This window comes from Trichoderma camerunense, assembly GCF_050948025.1.
Source record: "Trichoderma camerunense strain CBS 138272 chromosome Unknown V8C40scaffold_12, whole genome shotgun sequence".
In the NCBI taxonomy this organism is placed as follows: Eukaryota; Fungi; Ascomycota; class Sordariomycetes; order Hypocreales; family Hypocreaceae; genus Trichoderma; species Trichoderma camerunense.
The window spans coordinates 429,611-450,204 of NW_028145358.1; the positions used below are offsets into that span (position 1 = coordinate 429,611).

Sequence of the window (20,594 nt, forward strand, 5' to 3'; positions counted from 1 at the left end):
CCATTACTTTTTTTTCACTCCTTTTCGAATAGGAGTTGCGGGAGAAACAAAAGACTTTCTTTCTTGGGGGTTTGTTGAATCATTAGATATTCTATTCTTTTACTCTTCTTATTCTTCTTCTTTTTGGGGTCGCCTTCTGGCGCTGGAGGAGGAAACGATTTAAAGTGACTATGAAGCGAGCATATATAGTTTTTTTAAGTACACACGATTCTTTTTTTTTTTTTTTAACGGATTGGATGGACGGAAAGAGATGGGGTTGTGGCTGTTTGGGCCTCCTGTTTGTTATTGGCTTCTTTTCAATACTTAAAAGAGGGCATTACGAGACATAAGAATACTTGATCAATCTTGTTAACAATCATACCTACGCTATAAATATGCTCAATCGTGTTCATGCCTGGTTACTTTCGCATATTTTTTATTTTATTTTTCATGCGCAAGTAGAGTATTACCTACTATTTTACCTACGTACCTATCTATTTCACATGATATCTACCTTCATTCCTTGCCTGCTTGTTGTTTTTTATGTCACTAATCACTATCCTTGTCTCAGCCTGCCACTCCAGCCTGCCACTCCAGCCTGCCACTCCAGCCCTAATTCTAAGTCCAATTATGCTCCTTTTCTTTTCGCTGCTTGATAAATGTCATCATCATATTCCCCTTTTGTGGAACAACACCACTCTTTCTTGGTATATCTGCCTCCCCAACTGCTGAAATTATCGGATGTACTGGGCAATAGCCTCCTGAAGCTCAGGTGTCAGACGCTGTGAGATGAAGCCCTCAACAGCACCACCGTGCCTCTGATTAGCTCCGACCATGTACTCCTTGACCCAGGTAGTCACGTTTTGCACCTCTGGGAAATCATCCCGTGCAGCAGGCTTGCATGTGTTGAGGGCCGTAAACGTCAGGCCAAATCCGATATCATCAGGAGAGTTTTCCGTGATAATCTCATCACCGACTCCGGCAGCAGCACTCGGAGGATTTGCCAGCAGAGTGAGAAGAATTCTACAAGTATTGCCCCAGCCCTTGGCAAACTTCTGGGCGAACACTTGAGAATCACACAGTGTTTTAGTAAGAGACACCACGGCAGCCTTGCGGTCAACGGGTCTTGCCAGCTTGTCTGTCTCCTGAAGAATGAATGGAGGATAGACTTGAGCAAAGACCTTCTCGTCTACTTTATCAGAATGCTTGACAAAGTAATCAGTTCCGTAGCCAGCTTCTAGTCTTCCTCCAACGAGATGGAAGAAGCGAACAAAGCGGATTTTGAAGGAATCGGCGGGAGATCCTTGCAGCTTTGTGAAGATGAGCGTAAGAATGGTGTCAAAGTATGGGTCGAGAGCGGATCTGGCGAAATAAGAACATTAGTATCATTACGGCTAGGAGTTGTTCGAAATTGACTTACGGCTCAAATGAGTTGATAACCGCGTCGAGAACATCAAACGCATTCAGCTCTGATTTCTTTCCATTGAGTAGTCTCTGGAAAATTCCAAGCACGGCCTCAAGATGATTCTCTGCAACAATAGTCTTGGCTACCCTGGGAATGAGCGCGGATAACAGTCGCGTGCAAGCAGGAATGTTGCCTCTGGTTTCCCACAGAGTGGGCTGCAGCAGGGGGCCAAGAAGCGCCCGGTAGTTATCGGAGACCGAATCGGCTGGGCTAGACTCCAGAAGCTGTGCCAAGATTTGGAAGATGTATGGGATGAACTCTATTTTTGCTGTTAGAATAAAGAGGGGGCGGACAGATAATGATAGCATTGCTGAAAGAGCAGCTTACCAGTAACATCTTCAACCAAGATCTGATGTGCGGGGTCCCATAGCTTCTGGTTGATTGCAGCTGCATGTGTCGCGGCACAGTATCGAACCAAGGCACCCAGGGCCTCGAAATGGTAATAGTAAAAGCGCGGGTTGCTAGGGTTAGACTTCATAACGTTGGTGATGAGGATGAGATGTGTCAAGATGGTATCGAGCCAAGGACCCGCTCCATCCTTGATGACGATGAGAATTCTCATCACACATCGCATCAAGAACTCGTTCTCTTGCAATTTCGGTGCGCTAGTCTCTCTTTCAATTAGTTTGAAGAGATGAGTGAGCAGATCCTTTGCAAACGGTTCTATGTCTGCACGAGGGAACATGGCGTTGCCCGCATCATCTGTCAGAAACAATACACGCTCCACTGCAATAGCTGCGTAGGTATAAACAACGTAATTGGTTGAGTTGAGGTTCTGAATCAATGGGCCAATGGCCACCTTCCACTGATCCTTGGACAGCTGGCTGCGGAACGTGTAGAGGAACTTGATAGCATCCACCTTGGCAATGGGCTCAATGCCATCCCCATTCACCAGATCGGAAGCAATGTGCCGTTCAAAGAAATCGACCACGTTGACAAGTGGATTGACGGTCTTGACACCTTGTGCTTGAGTGACAGCGCCCTTGGCGGCAATCGAGAGGAACAGATACACGGCAGTATCTTTGGCCTTCCAATCTGATTTTCCCTGATCGAGATAGTGAGTGATGTATCGAGAAACACAAGCGGTGACAAGGCTCTCGAATTTTTCCTGTAGACTGCGGAGGAAGTCGGTGGCCGATCTCCGTCGAGAGCCAGAATCAGATCCCTCCAGGTCTCGGCGAATATACTCAATTGGCTCATCCTCAAACAATTCAATGTCAGACTCCCGCAGGGCAACATTGGGCAGTATGACTTTTTCGACGATCTCGGTGAGAACCTCCTCACTGTTGAATAGCTCAGAGTGTTCTCGGGTTGCCGCGACTGCCGCTAAGAAGTGCAGTGACTTGCTGACAAGAGTGTCATATTTGGTCTGGGAGCCAATGGATGAAACCAGACTCCAAGTACTTGTGATGAACGGCTTGCAGTATTGGGAAAAGTCGGCATCGTACTTGAAGGTATAAAGTTCGAGAAAGTCGCAAATGTCGGCCTTGACGGTGTCGACCACGCTGACTTCGTCATCATCGTCGGTATCCAAGACAGAGTTGGAGTAGTTTAGATACTTGTGAAGTAGTTCGGAGATGCTGGAGAGGTTGTCTTCGAAAATGGGAGGCAGATCGTGGCAAGACATGTCAAACATAATCTTCAACTGCAAGCTAAGTGTCTCGAACCAGCCTCGGAGAGCCGTTTTATCTTGGCTGAGCTCGGTGATTTTGCTATCGGTGGTCTACATTATGCGCGCGCGCTTGGATCAGCACTGAATCCCGAAACCATGAAGTGGAACATAGAAGACTTGTCAGAGAGGGCCGTTCTTACCGCCAGCAGCTGGAAGAATGGAGTACCGAATGTGTTGATGACATGGTTAATCTCTGTGTATAAGCCAGACGTTCCCATAAGTGGCCTCCACCGAACGAAGATGGAATGGGCCACCTCCAGCACGCCGATGTTCACCTTGGGGTCAGTAGCAGAGAATCGGCTGACGAGATCCTGAAAATCGTACCGTCAGTATCAGCTGGATCGAGCTCGCGCAACCACGAATAGGTGTATAGCTACCTGAGTTAGGGTATCCCATCGCTCCCAGAAGTCTGAATCGGCAATGATGCTAACAGCTTCACCCAGCTGGCTCTGAATATTGGCAGGAGAGGCAATCATCAGTCCGATGAGGCGCTCTTTGATAGTTTGGACCTCGTCCTGCGGGATCTTGTAGTTTCCATTCGCGTCCTACGTATGTCGGCTTTAGTATCTTGGGAACTGCGTTCGGAGACGTGTCGGCGCGGATGGTATCGGCGGCGCGGCATTGTATCGCATTGCATCGAAACTTACCACATAGTTGAGTCGGATGAAGTTCTTAAAAGCCAAGGCAGCGCTTAGCCGAGCGTTGACGGGGAATGAATCGGAGCTGACGATGGTGAGCAGAGTCAGGGAGTACTGAGGCTTGGTCGCTTCCTGCTTGAGGGCAGCTTCGGCTGGATTTGTCGGACGCTGGTCAGCACGCGATGAGCTCTCCAGACGCGTTTCGTGCTCTCCGTGTATCGGCAGACAGGGCGGGGCACTGGCGAGAAGCATTACATACCTTCACGGTGCTGGGCAGGATCGAGCGTTGCCTGGAGCAGCTGTGCAATGTGGCCCACGTCGGCCGCCATGGTGACTGTTTTCGCGTTGAATATGAGGCAAGATTGGGGCCGATATGTAGGGAGGAAGGGAAAGAAGAGGGGAGAGGAAGTAAATTGGCTGTGGTGAGGGTGGTGTTAGGATTGGGCGGTATGTTTGTTGTAGATGGACGACTTTTTTTTGGTGGTTGCCTCGTAGCTGGTAGCGCCTCTGCTGAGACCGACCTTACAAGGCTCTAGTGGGGGAGAGCTTTTCCAGGGCCGTTTGCTTCAATGCTGGGCTGCTTTTGCTTGTGCAGACGGCGGGGTGCAAGTGGGCCAGCTGGGGGGGCAAGCATCCATCAGTTGGTGATCGGGACTGTCAGCTGTCATCAGCCGTCGGCGGCTGGCCAGGGAGGATCGATGAGATTAATCGATTCATTGATGGATTCATGGGTCTACTAGATGGTACCACTACTGATGGGAGAGCTGTGATGCTTTGGAGGTAGACAGAGGTACACCACCTTGAAGGCGTTGTGAACAGACGAGTATCGACATTGCGGATGCCTGCCGCCGAATCGAATCACACCCGCATCAGGTAACGGTACACTGCCTACAATTTTTGCAGAAGTTCTATCAGCAATGCACAAATGATCCATGCAGGAGAGGTTTATCATAATATACGCATCTCAAGGCTTCAATTGATGAGCTGACCAATAAGATGTACATGTATTGATCCCATCCATAGACACCATTGAAATTACATCAATGCGGCATGAGCCAGCCCAGGCTGCAATCAGTTGGCTGCCGCGTCCTGGCGCAGCGGTTCCGCCCGCCGTCTAGTGGCCGTATCAAGGGCCTACAAGGCAGAGAGCCAGCAATGATGTGCAGCTCCATGCGCTACCACTGCCGCCACAGCTAGGTAATGTACCTGTACAGCTACAGCTACGGCTAGGTCCAGGCCGAGGCCCGTGCGCCGCGACAAAGCTGAGGGCACATGCACATGGAAAAAACCCTTACATGTACATGTACTGGACTCAAGGGCCTCCTGAGCAAATGAGAGGCGTGCTTCGCTCTCCGTCATCCTGCATCCTGCACAACCTGTTCTACGCCAATAAACTTCGCCAGCCAGCACCTCGAGAAAAAAAAATCTAAAGTCCCTTGTTCCTCGCCATATCACGGCCCTCTACAGATGCGCTGCTGCTCGACCGCTCCGACTCCGATTCCGACTCTCCAGCCGATGACCGATCCGGGCGTCCTTGACCAGAGCTGATAGCGGCTCTTCTTGGTGTGCCTCTCCAATCTTCTCCCTGCATCTGCGAGACCTGTTGCCTGCAGGTGTTCAAATTTCTGCGCTGTCCCACCAACCTCTCAACTACCTACTTTTTTCCCGTTCAAATCTGGACTTTTCCGCACACGCGCTGTCGTCGTTGCTGCCGCCGTCGCCGTTTCCCGGGGCTCATAGTCAGACGTCTGCAGGAACCTTGATGTCCAGTCTGGGATACATGGTCCTTGAGGAGTGAGTCGCTCTTTGTCTGTTGCCAAGTGCGGCACACTTCATCATATCCTGCTTTGGTTGCGTGACACTTGAGCGTTTCATAGCGACGAGCCCCAGCAAGTGCTCGGAAGGCGACAGGGTCTCTTGCGCAGTGTTTTTCTCTTCTGCTTTCGTCTCTCGTCTTTTGAGTGTTTTATGCCATCGTCGGCTCGTCTTCTCGTGCTTACATGCTAGCATAGTCTCTCTTCGCAACCAAAGCCCAGACCTTCCAAGACGAGCACATGTCCCCACAGCCTGGAGATGATGTTTCTTCGCCAGATTCCGTACGCCCCAGCGGTATCGCCAGCGTCTTCCGTGGCCTGACCGGTTCCAAATCGACAAAATCCCCGCCGCCGCTTGCCTCGTCTGTGGCGGCGCTTCCAAGAACCGACTTCAGTAATGCTACGCCAATAAGCTCTCGCGGCCTGTCTGCGAACCATATGGATGCTTTTGAGCACTTAAAGAATGGCAGTCAAAGCGAACGTATATCAGCTGCCAACACCCTCAAATTCGCCATTACAGAATACCCGCTTAACCCCGTTCTTGAAATATGGTACGCTGCCAAGGACCTTATCGACGCAAGCAAGCCGAGCGCAATGCGACAGGCCGGCTGGGAGCTATTGACGGAATGTGTCAAGCATTCGTCCTCGACGGATTTGGAGCGCAAGGAGTATTTTCAGACGATAATTGCCCCAGCCAGCCCAGACGACTTTCATTTACAGCTTGCCGCGCTGGTGGACCTCACCAACCGTGGCCGCATACTAGCCGGGTTTGATTATGAGTTGCTTCCTCTACTCACAAAGTGGCTTCGAGAAGCATACAATGCCGCCCGTGCAGCTCGCAAGGCCTCCCAGGTAGCTCGCGGGCAGAGAAGCTCCAAAAACAAGGCGGCGGCGTCCGGAGAAGACCAAAACTTTACGCAGCTCTTTGCATTCATCATGGACGTCATCAAATTCAACTTCAATACCGCCGATCAAAACTCGATAACAGGTCTAATCGACCGTTTACTCGACATTTGCATGAGTACGAGTGTTGAAGAGGACCTGCGTTCTTGCATATCTGCTATTGATGCTATTGTTACCTTTGGGTCTGTCCCCGTCAGCAGACTGAAGAACACGATACAGGTTCTCAGCTCCATCTTCTGTCTCGTCCCAAACCTCCAAAAAGAGTCTTGGCACACGCTGGCAAACCTTTGTAAATCACACAACGGCCAAGCATCAGTTCGTATCCTGCTCGATGTCCTTCGCAATCCATCGCTGGAGGAAGTCAGCAGCAAGGATATGGGGCGCGATATTCGGGGCGCTCTCGCTGTCTTACAGAAGCTGCTCTCCAAGACGACCGAAAAGGGCTATCCAACTGTTCCATATGCTCTGTTGGTGGATGGCTTATTTAATACCCTCAAGATTTCTTCATCAGCAAGAACTTTTTACGCCATTCTTCAACTCATCAACTCTCTATTCAACGATGGAAACGGGCAGTTACATCGTTTGGTCATTGAAGAGGATTGGACAGTTCCATTAGAGACGGCAGCGGAGTGCTATCGCAAGATTCAGACAACTCCTGATATGGTGGCTGATGGCCGGGTCAGGGATACGTCTATGGATGATGCCATCACTCAAGAGCTCCTGATGCTTATTGCTCGGCTAGACCTAGTGGTAACACAAAAGTCGGGTGATTTTGTCCCTAGACAAACAGTCATCAAGTTCTTCACCGATGTACATCGACTTCTTCCCGATAACACTGCTCGCACCGTGCTCGACTACTTCCAAGAGTTTCGGTGTTGCTCCCCCTCTGATCTTCGATGGGAAGAAAATTTGAAACTCGTGCTCGAAGGATTTTTCAATAACCGAAGCCGCTCCTCAGAGACTCGGTTGCGTGCTCTTCAGACCATGATGGATGCTTATGAGATCGTTGATTTGGTGGGCGATGGAGACGAGCAAGACTTCATTCCTCGCCTCGCCAAGGCCATCCTCCAAGATGTTATCGAGGAAGTGGACGTCGTAGTCTTGGATGCCATCATCTCGTTAATGACCTCGGTAGTCATTTCGTGCGATATAGACCTCTTTGACTTCATTATCAACGCATTGCGTGTAATCGTCATCAGCGACCGACTGAAATCGCCCATTGCATCGCCTACATCTCCAATAGTGCTGCCAACCTCACAGGCCAATGGTGAGCACACAGAATCACCAGTAGAACAGTCTCCTTCAAACGTCGTCACACGAGGATACGTCAGAATGTTTATACGACTTATGAATTTCCACAACGATAAAAGCGTGAAGCTCTTCAATGTGCTGGTCAGCATCGCAGGCCTAGAGCATTGCGAGGTAGATGCTCGACTGACTGCCATGAAACTGCTTTTCAGACTGCGTGCGGACTGGGCGGATCGAATCTTCATTACCAACAACCTGGAAGCCATGTCTACCGCCACGACCCTTTATCGCACGGAAAGCTCGATGGCAAAAAAGCAAGCCGACGAAGCGGCAAATACAGCTCGTCTCTCAAGAATTGATGTCGGGATGCAGTCTCGCTCAACAACACGCGGGTCATCTATTGGCCAAGGCCGAACCGCGCAACGACAATGTCAGATGTGGAAATATCCTGATACAAACGCACTGCCGGAGGCCGTACCTTCTATGATTAGCCCTGTTCTCCGATCTCATGTTCAGACTGAGGCTGCAGTGGAAAACGAAGAGCCTGCAGCTGAGAGACCAGAGTATCAGCCTTGCGCTCTCCAACTATCTACTTGGTTAGACACGGTATTGCATATGCTCCAGGGAAGCGATTGGGAGATATACAGCTTTGTCTTGGTGCATCTACCGTCGCAGCTAAGCAATCACGCAATCTTCAGGGATGCGATAGACCAAATCAAGGCACTACGTAAGATGATCTGTGAACAGATTCGGTTGAACAGTTTTCAAGAGCCTCCCAACGCCTTGGGCCTTCGCCGAGCCGATATAGCGATTTGTCTCTACCACAGCCTGACTATGATCTTGAGCTACCACGAGCACTTTACAAAGCCCGACGAGGATGAAATCGTAAAAATGTTTGTCCACGGCATATCAACTTGGGAAAGAAGCGCCAAATGTTGTATTCACGCCTTGTCGATATGTTGCCATGAGCTACCTCTGTCAACAAGCAGATCGCTGATCCAGATGCTTAACCAGATGGCGGCCATCATCACACAGCCGTTTGTTTCTGTTCATATTCTGGAATTTCTTGCCTGCCTTAGTCGATTGCATAATGTTTACATCAACTTCAGGGAAGATGAGTTTAGGATTGTCTTCGCAATTTGCTTCCGATACTTGGAATACGCCAAAGACAAGAGGCAGGTCCAGAAGAATACTCATATAAGTGAACTGTCATCACCAACATCTATCACGGTATCGGAGGTTTCGCAGCCCGCTCCGACAGATGATCTTCCGCAATACGTTCATGCTCTGGCCTATCATGTTATCCTGTTTTGGTTCTTAGCGCTCAAATTGCCTGATCGTGCGAACCATGTCGGGTGGATCGTCAAAAAGCTGTTTGCGGATACTGACGGCCCCGTGCACGGCACAGATGATCATGCTATTACATCCATTGACTTTATGCAGAGGGTCACTTATGCCGATGTCGATGAATCAGCTGAAGATCCTTACTTTACCGAAGAGCGTTTTGGTGACATTGCAATAAAGCGATGGTTGGTTGGGAACAGTATCGTCACTGTCAAGCAAGCCACGGTGTCCGGATGGGCTCAGATAATCAAAAGACAGCCATCTGGCACGTCGGCATACACGGTTCGCGAATCTTATAGGCCTCCTCCTCCTCACCAGATAGAGAATCACGTCGACATCACGAGAGAGGGCCAGCCCACGTCCAACTTGATTTTGCCCAGCCATTTACTGGTGCAACTCATGTCCCCAATTCCGCAGACACACGACTCTGCACGGCCCATCCCCTTGCCAGACGATGAGGTAACTGGCCGAAGCATCAGGGTCTTTGATCGCCTTTCCAGTCTCGATGGGCACAAGGTCGGTGTTATTTACATTGGCGAAGGCCAAACCCAAGAGGCAGAAATATTGGCAAACGTATCGGGGAGCGGCGACTATATTGAATTCCTGAATAACCTTGGAACTTTGACCAAGCTTAAGGGCGCAAACTTCAATACACAGGGCTTGGATCGGGAATACGACACCGACGGACAGTACACGTTTTGCTGGAGGGACAGAGTGACCGAGATTGTCTTTCACGTTACAACACAAATGCCGACCGATCTCGAACGAGATCCCCACTGCGTAGCCAAGAAACGGCACATTGGCAACGACTTTGTCAACATCATCTTCAACGACTCCGGTCTTCCGTTCAAATTCGACACTTTCCCGAGTCAGTTCAACTGTGTTAATATAGTAATCACACCAGCATCTCCTGCCTCGTTTCTGGCCACTAGGGAGACGGATTCGGAGCAGGCTCACAAGATGAAGTTTTACACGGTGCAAGTGATGAGCAAACCGGGGTTCCCTGCAATCTCGCCTGCATCCGACACCAAGATGGTCTCGTTGAAGGCTCTGCCCGCCTTCATCCGGCTCCTTGCCCTCAATGCATCTGTGTTTGCCCATGTCTGGCACAACCGCGAGGGCGGTGAGCACATCAGTTCGTGGAGCGGCCGCCTTCGGGAAATCAAGCGGTTGCGAGAGAGACACGGGCCGAAGTTGGGTTCCGTGTCATCAGCTGCTTCACCCCCGACGCTTCTTACCGGCTCCATGCCCGCCCAGCCGGCGCCGCTGCAGCCATATCAAGACGCAGGCCAACCAGGCGCCAGTAGCGTGAGGGATAGTTTCAACAGCTTGCGCAGGACGAGCGTGGCTACCTTTTTCACCAACACCAGTGAACAGACTTCTCATCGATCGTCAATACTGTCTACCACTGCGACGAACGATACCGAGGTTGGCACCGTGAACGGGCTAGACTCCCTTGTCGAATCAGTGGATTTTTCGAAATGGGGATGAAAGAAGTGTACAACTGTTATTTTTTGCCTCCGTTTCATTTTTGTTACATTTTCTCTTCCTTTTTCGTTTTCACTCGAGTGAAAAACAAGTATAGAAACAAAAGAGACTCCAAAAAAAAGAGGGAAATTGGCTGGGCTACACTGTCTGTTTTTGCAAAAAAAGGCGCGAGCCACCATGTACTCGTATAGGTCTTTTTGTCTTTTCTCTTTTTTTTATTTTTCTACTTAACTTCATGGTAGCGAACTTCTTGATATCAGGGCAACCTTCGGGTTTTGGGCAGCAGAGGGCGTCAATATTGTTAGGAGGGGGGAAATCATATCTGGGTCCAAAAAGTTTTTGTTTCTCTTTTCTTCTCTTTTTTTTTCTGGTCTTTTTACTAGTTGGCTTTACTGTAGTGTCAATTTCTTCTCTCTGATACTCTTCCCATATATATATACTATATGTATATCCATACTTTTATTCATTTGATCACCTCCTACTTCATTGTTTTTGAACTTGTGTGGCACCTACAGAAGACATCGACAACCTTTGACTCCAAAGAAGGATTTTATTGCAATGCTAGTATACCTTGTCCTAGGCAGGCACCAGGGATGTGGGCCAATGGGCCCATTTACCCCTATCCCTCTCTTTTATCTATCCAGATGGCATGTAACAAAAGGTTTCCATCTACTCCGTTTATCGGCCCAACGAAACCTCATAGCCACACGTAAGCATATCATGATAGCACAAGCAAACAGTCTTTACTATGTGCTGTTGAACCGTCGCATCATATCTCGCGCCACACTGGTCCATATTCCGCCCACTTCCGGAAGCCTGTCAATGCGTGAACCAAGTTAGTACTGAACTAAAAATCCTTGATATGATGACTTCTTGTAATTTGGGCTTTACCTAGCGACATGAGTACTTGATCTCCGAAAGAAACTCCGTCCAGGAACATGCTGGTCATGCCTTTCCCGCTCAACGCCCGGTAACATGCATACAACAAGTTGGCAATGGTTGCATCTCGGGAAAGGCCAACATCTGCTCCCTCATAGATCGATCATTAGTAAAATTTGTTGAAACTATGGATTCAATAAAGAATTGCCATTACATCCATTACAGTAAAAGGTAACACGCAAAGCGAGGGAACTTACCTCTAATACAAATGCATGTAACTCCTCCAACGTTGTCATTCAACGACCCCGGCCATGGGATATCCGTTGCCGCCGGACTTTGTTGGCCAGGGATGTAAGTGATGGCCGTAGCTACTATTGTATCATCATTGTCAAAGCCAACGATAATATCGCCTATATGTTCGCTCTGTATTGTCCGCGCGTACTGATCATACCAACCGAAGCCGTGACTAGTTGTTGCAGGTGGCCGATGTTCAAGATCCAGTACCTGCTGCGCATCTGATTCATAGCACTGCCTGTATCCTAAGCCAGAATAAGGAATCATAACGCCTGTCAAATCCGTAAAATGGAGAATCCAGTCCGCGACAAGGCCACCCTGGTCCCCGCGCCCTTGCATGTTGACAGGCCAACCTTTTCTAGCAAACCACTGGCTCGCATCGGCCATCTCAGCAGTAAAGCCACAGAGCAGTCGAGGAAACGTCGATCCTAGATGTAGTTTCTGTACGCCTCTGACTCTGCCGAACTTACTCATTGCCGCATCGTAGAGCGAAGAGCCAACCCCCTGCCTTCTGTATTCAGGATGGACAACGACGGCGGCAATGGAGCCTATTAAGGTAACATCAGAACTGTCTGCAAAGGTTGCGTAAGCTGCGCAAAAGCCGATCAACGCCCCTCGCGTTGACTCTCGCACGACATAATGCAGCGCATATCCGTCTCTCTTCAAGAGGGATCCGAGAGTAGATGGGTTAAGATGGAATTGGTATGGGAGGCATGCCTGCCAGAGGGCGCATGTTTCCATCAAATCTCGCTCGGCAGCCCAGGACTGTACTAGCCATGCAGGTTCGGCATCTAATCTACCTTGGGTATCCGCGGGCATTGGTAGCCCTGGATCACTGTCGAGTAGCAAGGTGGCTGCAACTAGCAAATCGGCATTGGTGTATCCAGCAATGTGCACCAGAGTCCGGAAGTGAGTGTTGGAAATGTTTCGTCCCGCTAGATTGCAGCAGACAAGAAGTATGAATGGCCGTGATTCACATATCCGTGCAACAAGCTCGGCAAATTCCAACTGAAGCAGGTTGTCGGTGCCGGCCAAATGCGTGATTACAAAGATCACAGCCCCTGCTCTTTTAACAAAGGCCACATGAACGCCGGTAATGCCTTTGGCTTTGGTATATGGAACATGGCGTATCGGGATATTTCGGCCGGAAATCGTTTGCCCGAGAATCTCAAAGGGATCTCTGTCATCTGCTGGATTGCTTCCCGCCGGGGGCACCACGACAGGGGTCAAGAGAAGGACAGGCTTGTCTCTGGTAGGAATCTGTGTGAGGGGGATACAGTTCTGGTAATCCCACAGTACTGTACCGATTGGCCTTTCTGAACTTCCTGAGGGGTAAAAGCCGGATGCATTTTCCGCAGGCCAGTATGTTCCAGTAGACATGTTGTTTCCTAGAGCATGTTGGTCGTGGGAGGCAGCGAGAATAGTACCCTTTGTATCCTGCAATTTTCAAGAATAACTCTTGAGTGCCCACGATGCGAATATGTAGAAAATTCGGCTTAAGCTGTGCCGAGCTCAGTGAATGCACAAACTAGGGTGTGAATCAAGAAATAGGGAAGATTTCTGCTGCTCTCGCGATATGACACAATACTTGAAAGACTGAATTTGATATTCCAGTTTGTGTAACGAACAACAATCTGGATCTAAGAAATAAATAAATGTGATCCACGGACATTTGTCAGGGCAATCTTGCTGGACAGTGTATCATCCTGCAATAAAGCTAGGATAGCGACCCATATTCCATCGCCAAGGCTTCTCATACGGTATCAGCTGGAAAAAAAGAACCCGCACCGGCAAGCTCCATGTTTGCGGAGGGCCATATACTCCGTACAGTATGCTGCATATGGTAGCCCTAATCTTGCCATGGGCACAACGATTGGGCTGGGCAAGGGGCAGGGGATGATTCGATGGGCTGCAAAAAGCTTCATATGACCAGGGTAAGATAATGTAGGGATTATTTTCATGTGGGGGTCTCTTAGAACTTGCCGTGGTCATGGTTAAGCATCCCAGTACGCCTAAGACGTGGCAAGAAGGCAGACTTCCGGTCCACCTTTGGCTAGATGTCTGACCACTTGGGCTTAGACAAAGATGGGGGCCGGCTTGGGGATTACTACCAAAGTATGAAATCCCTCAGCCTGGGTAATTCTTTGCTTCGCTGGCACTGGGGCAATAAAAGGGATGAGGCCACCGCAAAAAGAAGAAATAATACACGGGCTGAATAGTGGTAAAGGTACGAGATGATCCACACGTACGGCCAATGAGTAAATGCATATGTACGTCAAACCGAGAAGGTATTAGGGCAAGAATGGTTTGAAAGCAGGGGCCTGGGAGGCTGTTTGACGCATAAATCCACAGAGCGTATGCATATTGGATGGCCACTAGAACTGTCTGTATACCAGACAGTGCGCAAGGTGTGAGAGCCGGCCAGTATGCGGCCAATCTGGGGTGGCAAGAATGCAATTGAGAGCCAGGTAATAGGGCAAGAAAACAGTAGCGGTAATATCCATGTATTATTCGATAAGAAGCATATGGAGGAGGTTACTCCTGGGCTTGGCTGATTTTTTTGCTGCCATGCTCTGGGTCCGCTCGGATGGAAGTTGCATGGGATAAGAACTACCCAACAACCACCGAACAGTCAATGTGCTTTTCCATTTGGGGCAGATCTTGAACACCCAACAACGAGTCAAGACTAAGGCGTAATATTTCCTTGGTTGCTCTATTCGGATGCAGTGACAGGCAGCCCCGGTTGGGGGCCAGTCAGGCAGTGGCTCTCAGGATGGCAATGTCCGCTCCACCAGTCCAGTCTGACGAGATTCGAGTACTAGAGCAGGTACGGGCCGATGAGATGACTTCTGATAGGCTTCATGGTCAAGTCTATGATGGTGTCAACATGTGATGCAACTCAACTACTTGCATGCGCTTCTGCTTTTGCTCGTTCGAGGCCAATCGAGAGAAAAACCATGGGTGAGTTCATATCGGGCCTAGCGTTGGCCCAATATGCCGGAATGATGGGTCCGGCAGCGGGAAGGCGGGAGATTCAAGGATCGACGCGAGCCAACAGACGAAGTTGTAGCGCGCTTGTGTTATGTGCAGGCATCGCGGCTCGAGTCAGCAGCGGGGATTACGATGTCAAGATTGGGTTGTGAGATTTCCCTTGGTGGTTTGGAGATATCGTTAGGTATACCTGTATGGTGCTTAGTAAGTACTATAGCACGAGGAAGGTGCATTCGTTTAGAGAACTGCGAAAAAATACCAACTCAGTACGTAACGAGGGTGCAGAAGTGAGGCAAGCGCACCCCAATCAGCGTTATTGGCAAAATGCGGTCTACCTATATAGAGGTACCTTATTACCTAAAAGTACCTCTACATGCAAGTAGAAGAACAGAGCTCAAGTGCTATCATTACAGGCAAAAGCTGCAGTTAACTACTTGGTACCTACTCCTGTACTCTTCTTAGAGGCGATTAATCCACCCAATGCTACTTCGTACCCTCCGGACGCGAATAACTGCAAGTAGAGCAAAATGCGAACTAGCGCTACCTAAATATAACAATCCATCCCTTGAAATAAACTAATGGATCTTTCTTAACGCACAAATAAGCATACCTACCCAGCAGGTAGATGGACATGTCATAGTAAATTGAACCTGGGCTGCTATAAACATTGAACCGGCCCCTTTATTGAGTCAGTTGTTGGTTCTGGGATTGGACAACACAGCATCAAGCTTGTAAAGTACCTGCAGTAGCCCAATAAGACCGTGCCAACACCGCCACGCCGGGACCATCAAGGATGTTACACGGCCTCCATTTCAGGACGAGACAAGATTACCTACAGATCTTAGGCCTGAGGATACATTATGCAATGTTGCCCAATTCTCATGTCTTGCATGTGGCTCTCCGGAAGTATTGCCGGGACAGAGGCTGTCTGAAAATGGTATATACTTACTGCACGTGCGAAGATGTCATACTTACACGGTGAACCTTATACGCCCTTAAAATCTCCCCACGTGCTAGTGACGGAGAGGTAACCTACAGTGTTGCAGACACAGTAACACCTTCAGTTCACAAACTCGCTGCTCGATGGTTTGTACATTTCACCGCTGCGAACTTCAGACATTTTCTCAATCAACTGGATGGATGAAATCCTTTACACCCGCAACATCTCGTCCGTGCAAAGCGCCTGCATTGTTCCTCAACCGAACTGTATCTGGACCACATATACTGTCCAATAACACCTAGCTGGCGGCGCATCGTGCACGCTACGATTTGGTACCCCCACAAACCATATCGAGCCCAACAGGAAAATCATCCAAGCTACGCCATCGTCTCTCTCACTGGCCACAAACAAGCGCGACGCTCCATTGCGGATCAGGTTCAACGTGGCAGCCTGTTTTATCCCTTTTGTCATGAGATCCTCTCCACAGCGCATTGCAACCGCAGGATGAAAAGCTGGCAGCTGCACCGCGGTTCTCGCTGATTTGTTTTCGACTGCCGACGCGCTATACCGTGTTTTGAGACTGATCGACTTCTCGTGTTTGCCATCCATAGTTCATTCACTCCCTCTTTGTAGCATTGAATGCCAGCGATATGTCGTCCTCTGCAGCCGAGGAGATTGACGCACTCATCCAAGATGTGGCTGCAGGTGAGTGGTCAAATCCCCCCGCCCTTGAATGTGACGCCGACTTACTCGCCGTTTGGTAGCTTCCAAGATACCAACCAAATCAAGGGGCGCAAACATCAAGCCCACAGTTGCAAGCCTAACCTCTCTAGTTTATGAGAACGGCCTACTGCCAAACGCGCTTGAAGAGCTTATTGGCCTGTTGGTTACGCCCAGTCATCTCGATCAGGCGAATTTAGCTGCTATAGCCAGGAATCTGTATCCTGTTGCCAGAGTATCCCGGCAGGTTACAATTCGTGTCATTGGTGCCCTCGGACATGGAAATCTTAAGCCCTCGCTCAATCTTCAAGTAGCTCTTCTGAAATGGCTCATCATGATCCACCACGTATTAGAAACGCCGGCTGTGCTTGCCCAAGCTTATGGCGTTCTCTTCAATTTGCTTGACACAGCGGCGATTAGACCAAACGTTTGTCATCTACTGGCACTTATCACGCGAAGAAAACATGTAAAACCGTTTAGGATCCAAGCTCTGTGAGTACCCCATCAGCATATAGGCGGCCTCCTTCTCACAGCCAGTAACAATAGCTGACCAAATCTGCAGGTTGAATTTGTCACGGCAGACAGCCAATGATCCCTATTTGATCGGTCTACTGAGAGTCTTCAAAGATTACTATCCCGAGATCATCTTAGGGGAGTTGGTTCGTGGCAAGGCTTCGGCTTTTAAAGTGAGAAAGATCTTATGAACATAGGCCAAAGGCAATATAGACTGACGTGACACCAGCACCCAGATATATCATGGAAAGAAAGGCTCCAAGAAATACAAGATGCCTACGCCCTGCAAGCGGAGAAGAATTCCCGTGGAGCTCTTGATGGGTTCCAAGTCAATCGCGCTACCGGCCGTGCCCAAGGAAGAAGAGTTGTGCCGGTTGTGCACACTTCTCACGTAAATGAGGTAATTTGCTGCATTCTCAGAAGCCTATTCGTACGCTAATGTTGTATCAGAACGCAGTTACGCTGGAAGAAATCGAAAATGTCACTGGCTTTGTCCAAAACATGGACAGAATAGAGTTGCCAAATCAGCTTGTAGCTGTACTTGCTGATCCTTTACTGCAAAAGCTATTGCTCTTACGTCCGAATGCCGAAGCTTATCAGCGGGTAGCGAACTGGCTGAGCTCAGTTTTGCAGAACGTCATTGACGGTGATGCCGATGAAGCCACGCTGTGGGAAGTTTTGGATGTCGTAAAGGAGTTTGTTGTGCAGAGTAAAGTGAGTCAAAATCCTGCAGCAACTTTTTGATGTATGCCCTGGGATCTAATACAAATTCATGATACAGTCTGTACCCCCCGTTCTCCTGAATTTTTTCGCTCGTTTCTTCCAACAGTGGAATGGGTCCGGCCAGCGTAGCTATATTTTGGAGATACTTGCGTATGCTCCTTTATTGGAGTTTCAAGGTATACATTTGCTCTCCTATTGGCACAAAGGTTTCTGCGCATCAAACTAACGGTGGCATTCAGAATTCTATGAGCACATCCTACAGCCATTAGAATCGGCTGTCTTGGACAATACCCCTAGTTCACAGGTCGATATATTGACCTTGTATACCGACATACTTCGCCATTGGATTGCTATATTACAGTCTAATGACCCAATTCCAGCCCACGCCAATACGAGCCTGACGGCACTGATTCGCCATACTGGACAGCTCAGCCTTACTCTTCTACAAACGTCACCTACAGAGTCGGTAAATGCTGCCATTGTCGAATTTTACGAGCAAGCAATTCACCTGGTCAACGATGATAGGCTAAAGTACTATATACGGATTGAACTACCACCATCTGAGCTCATCTACAGCTTCTTGTTCAGTGGTTCTGTGACGACAATATCCCGCTTATGCGACATCTTAGCGTGTTACAAAAAGGGTTTTGAAATGGCCATGTCAACCAAGGCAAGGAATGACGGCTCCAATCGAATCGATGCTCTCTCGTACGACCGAGCCTATGTCAATCTGTACAACGGCTATCTCATGGACATTTGTAACTGTTTCTGGCGAAGTCGAGCCTTTAGCGATGCGGATACCAATTCCCACGGCTGTATGATTCCGCGGCCGGCCGTTTCCAAGCTCACGTCATATGTATCCTCGGTGGACAAGACCTTCACCCTCCCTTCATTGTTTTCCTTGTCGTACTCCCCGGTGCTCTGTCTTCAGAGTATTCACTCAGTACGGGACCTGGAGGATGCAGCCATTGCAAACGATAGCACCATTCGGACAAGACATGCTGGACCTGTAACGCAGGCTAGTCTTTCGAAGCTAGCAACGTCAGGAGGGATACAGCTCTCATGGCAAGAATACCGCATTGAAGTTCTGAGATCACTTGCTGAAAAGAACCTTGGAGGCATTGCTGAGCTCCTGAAGAACACAATGACAGTCTTGAAGAAGTCAATGGATGCAACACCGCGAGCACGAGCCAAGATGTTGAGCCAAGATTTCAGCTAAGCTACACGCGCAAGGGCGAAAAAAAAAATTGTATTGCAACTTCTAATGGCGACTCTACCGAGTCCAGTTGAAGCGGACCAGCTGCCTATATCCCATCGGTTGAAATTCAGGGTATCATGAAAGAAAGAGAAGTAGAAAGAAAAGACATGTGTCACGTTTCCATCAGGTATACCATCCAAGAGTTGAAAACAGAATGAAACCGAAATCCGTCTGTGAAGGCAGAGTTGAGGCCTGCTCCTCCACCGAAAAACCAACGCCATGCACCGTTGAATGCTGTGCTCACCGACCGTTCATAATGCAAAAAGAAAGCTCGTCTTGTACGCCGGCCAATAAGCCGTTGAAGGCATTATTGCCAAAGAAACCTCTCCAATAGCCTCCGCCTTGGCTTGAAAGGGAGAAGAAAATTACTTTTTAGTTTTCTCTTTGTTTCGATTCGTCACCATATCCGCCAATCTTGATGCCGCCAAAGCCATAGGTCTTGCCTTCGGGACCAATGTTTGCCTGGCTTCTTGGGCCTCTCTGTTTAAGATCATCCCTCAGCCAACCCATGACCAACTCTCCGAGGCGACTGTTGCCTGTAGGACCAACAGTTGAATCGAGGGATTGCAGCATATTGTCAGCAGTGTCCCACTCCTTGACGGTACCGACGTGCATGTGGACAAGATGGGTGGGCCAACCAGCCAAGTTGTCCAAGATGTGGGTAGCATAGACAATGGTGCACTCGCGGGTTTCCGTCTCACGCTTTAGCCAGGAAAGGAACGAATAGCGGCTCAAGACGTCAAGGTCAACGGTGATCTCATCAAGGAAGAGAACCGTCCAGGGACGCAGGAGGCCCATGGCCAGCTGGACTCTGCGGCGTTCGCCATCAGACACAGCATGCATACGCCAGTTGATGTCGATGTCAAGCATCTCAACCAGCTCGTCGCGGCGCTCAGGGTAAGCATCGCCACCGACAGACCGGAGCAACTCCATGACGCCAATGTCGTTGCGCACGATGGGGTTCAGCACCCACTCGAGACCAAGGTAGGTGACGCCCTCAAGACCCTCCTTGAAGGGGTCGACGCCGCAGATGGAGATGGCATCTCCGGGAGCCAGACGCTTTCCAGCCAGCAGACGAAGAAGAGTTGTCTTGCCCGCACCGTTGGCACCAATCAGGAGCGTGCGTGAACGCGGAGGCAGATCGAGGGTGATGTTCCGTACGCCGGTTGAGAAGTCCGGGAAGGTGTAGGAGAGGTTGTTGACCAGGATCCGAGGAGGCTGCTGATTCGACATATTGGCGGATATGGGAGAGTGAATGAGAGAGTGAATGAAAGAGAAAGATGGTGTAAATGGAGAGTGGTGACATCAACAAAACGAGTGCGCATGCCACTTCATATACTCCGTTGGCTGAGACATTGAGAATCGGCGAGATTCCTGGGGTCTAGGGCTTTTGCGGCGCCTTGGCCCCGCCGGCGAGGTTTTCTAGCGCCAGCAATCGCCCGTTATTTCTTGGCCGGCTTCCCATCATTGGGTGACTGTGTAGTTTTCATGACCTCAGGCCCGTTGTGGGGGTTGCGGATTTTACTGCAAGAGGAGGGGAATTTCGAGGTTGCAGGGCTCGGAGTCCGGAGCACGCCGCTGGAAGAGGCAATAGTGGAAATAAAAACTTACCTACAGTTACAGTAGGGGTCCTACCTGTAGGCCCAAATCTCGGAGTATAATGGGCCACTTTAACGGCCAAAGCCCGCTAAAGTAGATGCGTGTAGCGCTTAGCTCACCTTAGCT

General features: G+C 49.5%; 6 protein-coding genes across 6 annotated transcripts; 3 read left to right on the top strand and 3 right to left on the bottom strand.

Moving 5' to 3' along the window:
* Positions 1-269: 269 nt before the first annotated feature.
* V8C40DRAFT_43418 (uncharacterized protein) lies at positions 270-724 on the top strand. The gene has a single exon (XM_083222975.1). The coding sequence runs from the start codon at positions 375-377 to the stop codon at positions 633-635; it is 261 nt and encodes an 86-aa protein (XP_083071568.1). The 5' UTR covers positions 270-374; the 3' UTR covers positions 636-724.
* Positions 362-4,599, bottom strand: V8C40DRAFT_249035 (importin-alpha export receptor). Its single transcript, XM_083216670.1, has 7 exons — positions 4,014-4,599; positions 3,764-3,906; positions 3,494-3,661; positions 3,257-3,427; positions 1,772-3,167; positions 1,400-1,703; positions 362-1,341 (listed from the first exon to the last, which is right to left on the bottom strand). Exons 1-7 carry the CDS (start codon positions 4,081-4,083, stop codon positions 714-716), a joined length of 2,880 nt encoding a protein of 959 aa, XP_083071569.1. The 5' UTR covers positions 4,084-4,599; the 3' UTR covers positions 362-713.
* Positions 4,600-5,122: 523 nt separating this feature from the next.
* Positions 5,123-11,048, top strand: V8C40DRAFT_249038 (GTPase activating protein). The gene is made up of 2 exons (XM_083216671.1): positions 5,123-5,317; positions 5,767-11,048. Exon 2 carries the CDS (start codon positions 5,809-5,811, stop codon positions 10,552-10,554), a length of 4,746 nt encoding a protein of 1,581 aa, XP_083071570.1. The 5' UTR covers positions 5,123-5,317; positions 5,767-5,808; the 3' UTR covers positions 10,555-11,048.
* A 76-nt stretch (positions 11,049-11,124) lies between these two features.
* Positions 11,125-13,337, bottom strand: V8C40DRAFT_249041 (uncharacterized protein). Its single transcript, XM_083216672.1, has 3 exons — positions 11,688-13,337; positions 11,443-11,574; positions 11,125-11,367 (listed from the first exon to the last, which is right to left on the bottom strand). The coding sequence occupies exons 1-3, from the start codon at positions 13,102-13,104 to the stop codon at positions 11,321-11,323; spliced, it is 1,596 nt and encodes a 531-aa protein (XP_083071571.1). The 5' UTR covers positions 13,105-13,337; the 3' UTR covers positions 11,125-11,320.
* Positions 13,338-16,131: 2,794 nt separating this feature from the next.
* On the top strand, positions 16,132-18,927 carry V8C40DRAFT_43482 (Mis6-domain-containing protein). The gene is made up of 7 exons (XM_083222976.1): positions 16,132-16,360; positions 16,420-16,867; positions 16,938-17,061; positions 17,118-17,288; positions 17,339-17,602; positions 17,670-17,787; positions 17,851-18,927. The coding sequence occupies exons 1-7, from the start codon at positions 16,306-16,308 to the stop codon at positions 18,828-18,830; spliced, it is 2,160 nt and encodes a 719-aa protein (XP_083071572.1). The 5' UTR covers positions 16,132-16,305; the 3' UTR covers positions 18,831-18,927.
* On the bottom strand, positions 18,843-20,396 carry V8C40DRAFT_249044 (CCR4-NOT regulatory complex subunit CAF16). Its single transcript, XM_083216673.1, has one exon. It carries the CDS (start codon positions 20,100-20,102, stop codon positions 19,242-19,244), a length of 861 nt encoding a protein of 286 aa, XP_083071573.1. The 5' UTR covers positions 20,103-20,396; the 3' UTR covers positions 18,843-19,241.
* Between the last annotated feature and the right edge of the window lie 198 nt (positions 20,397-20,594).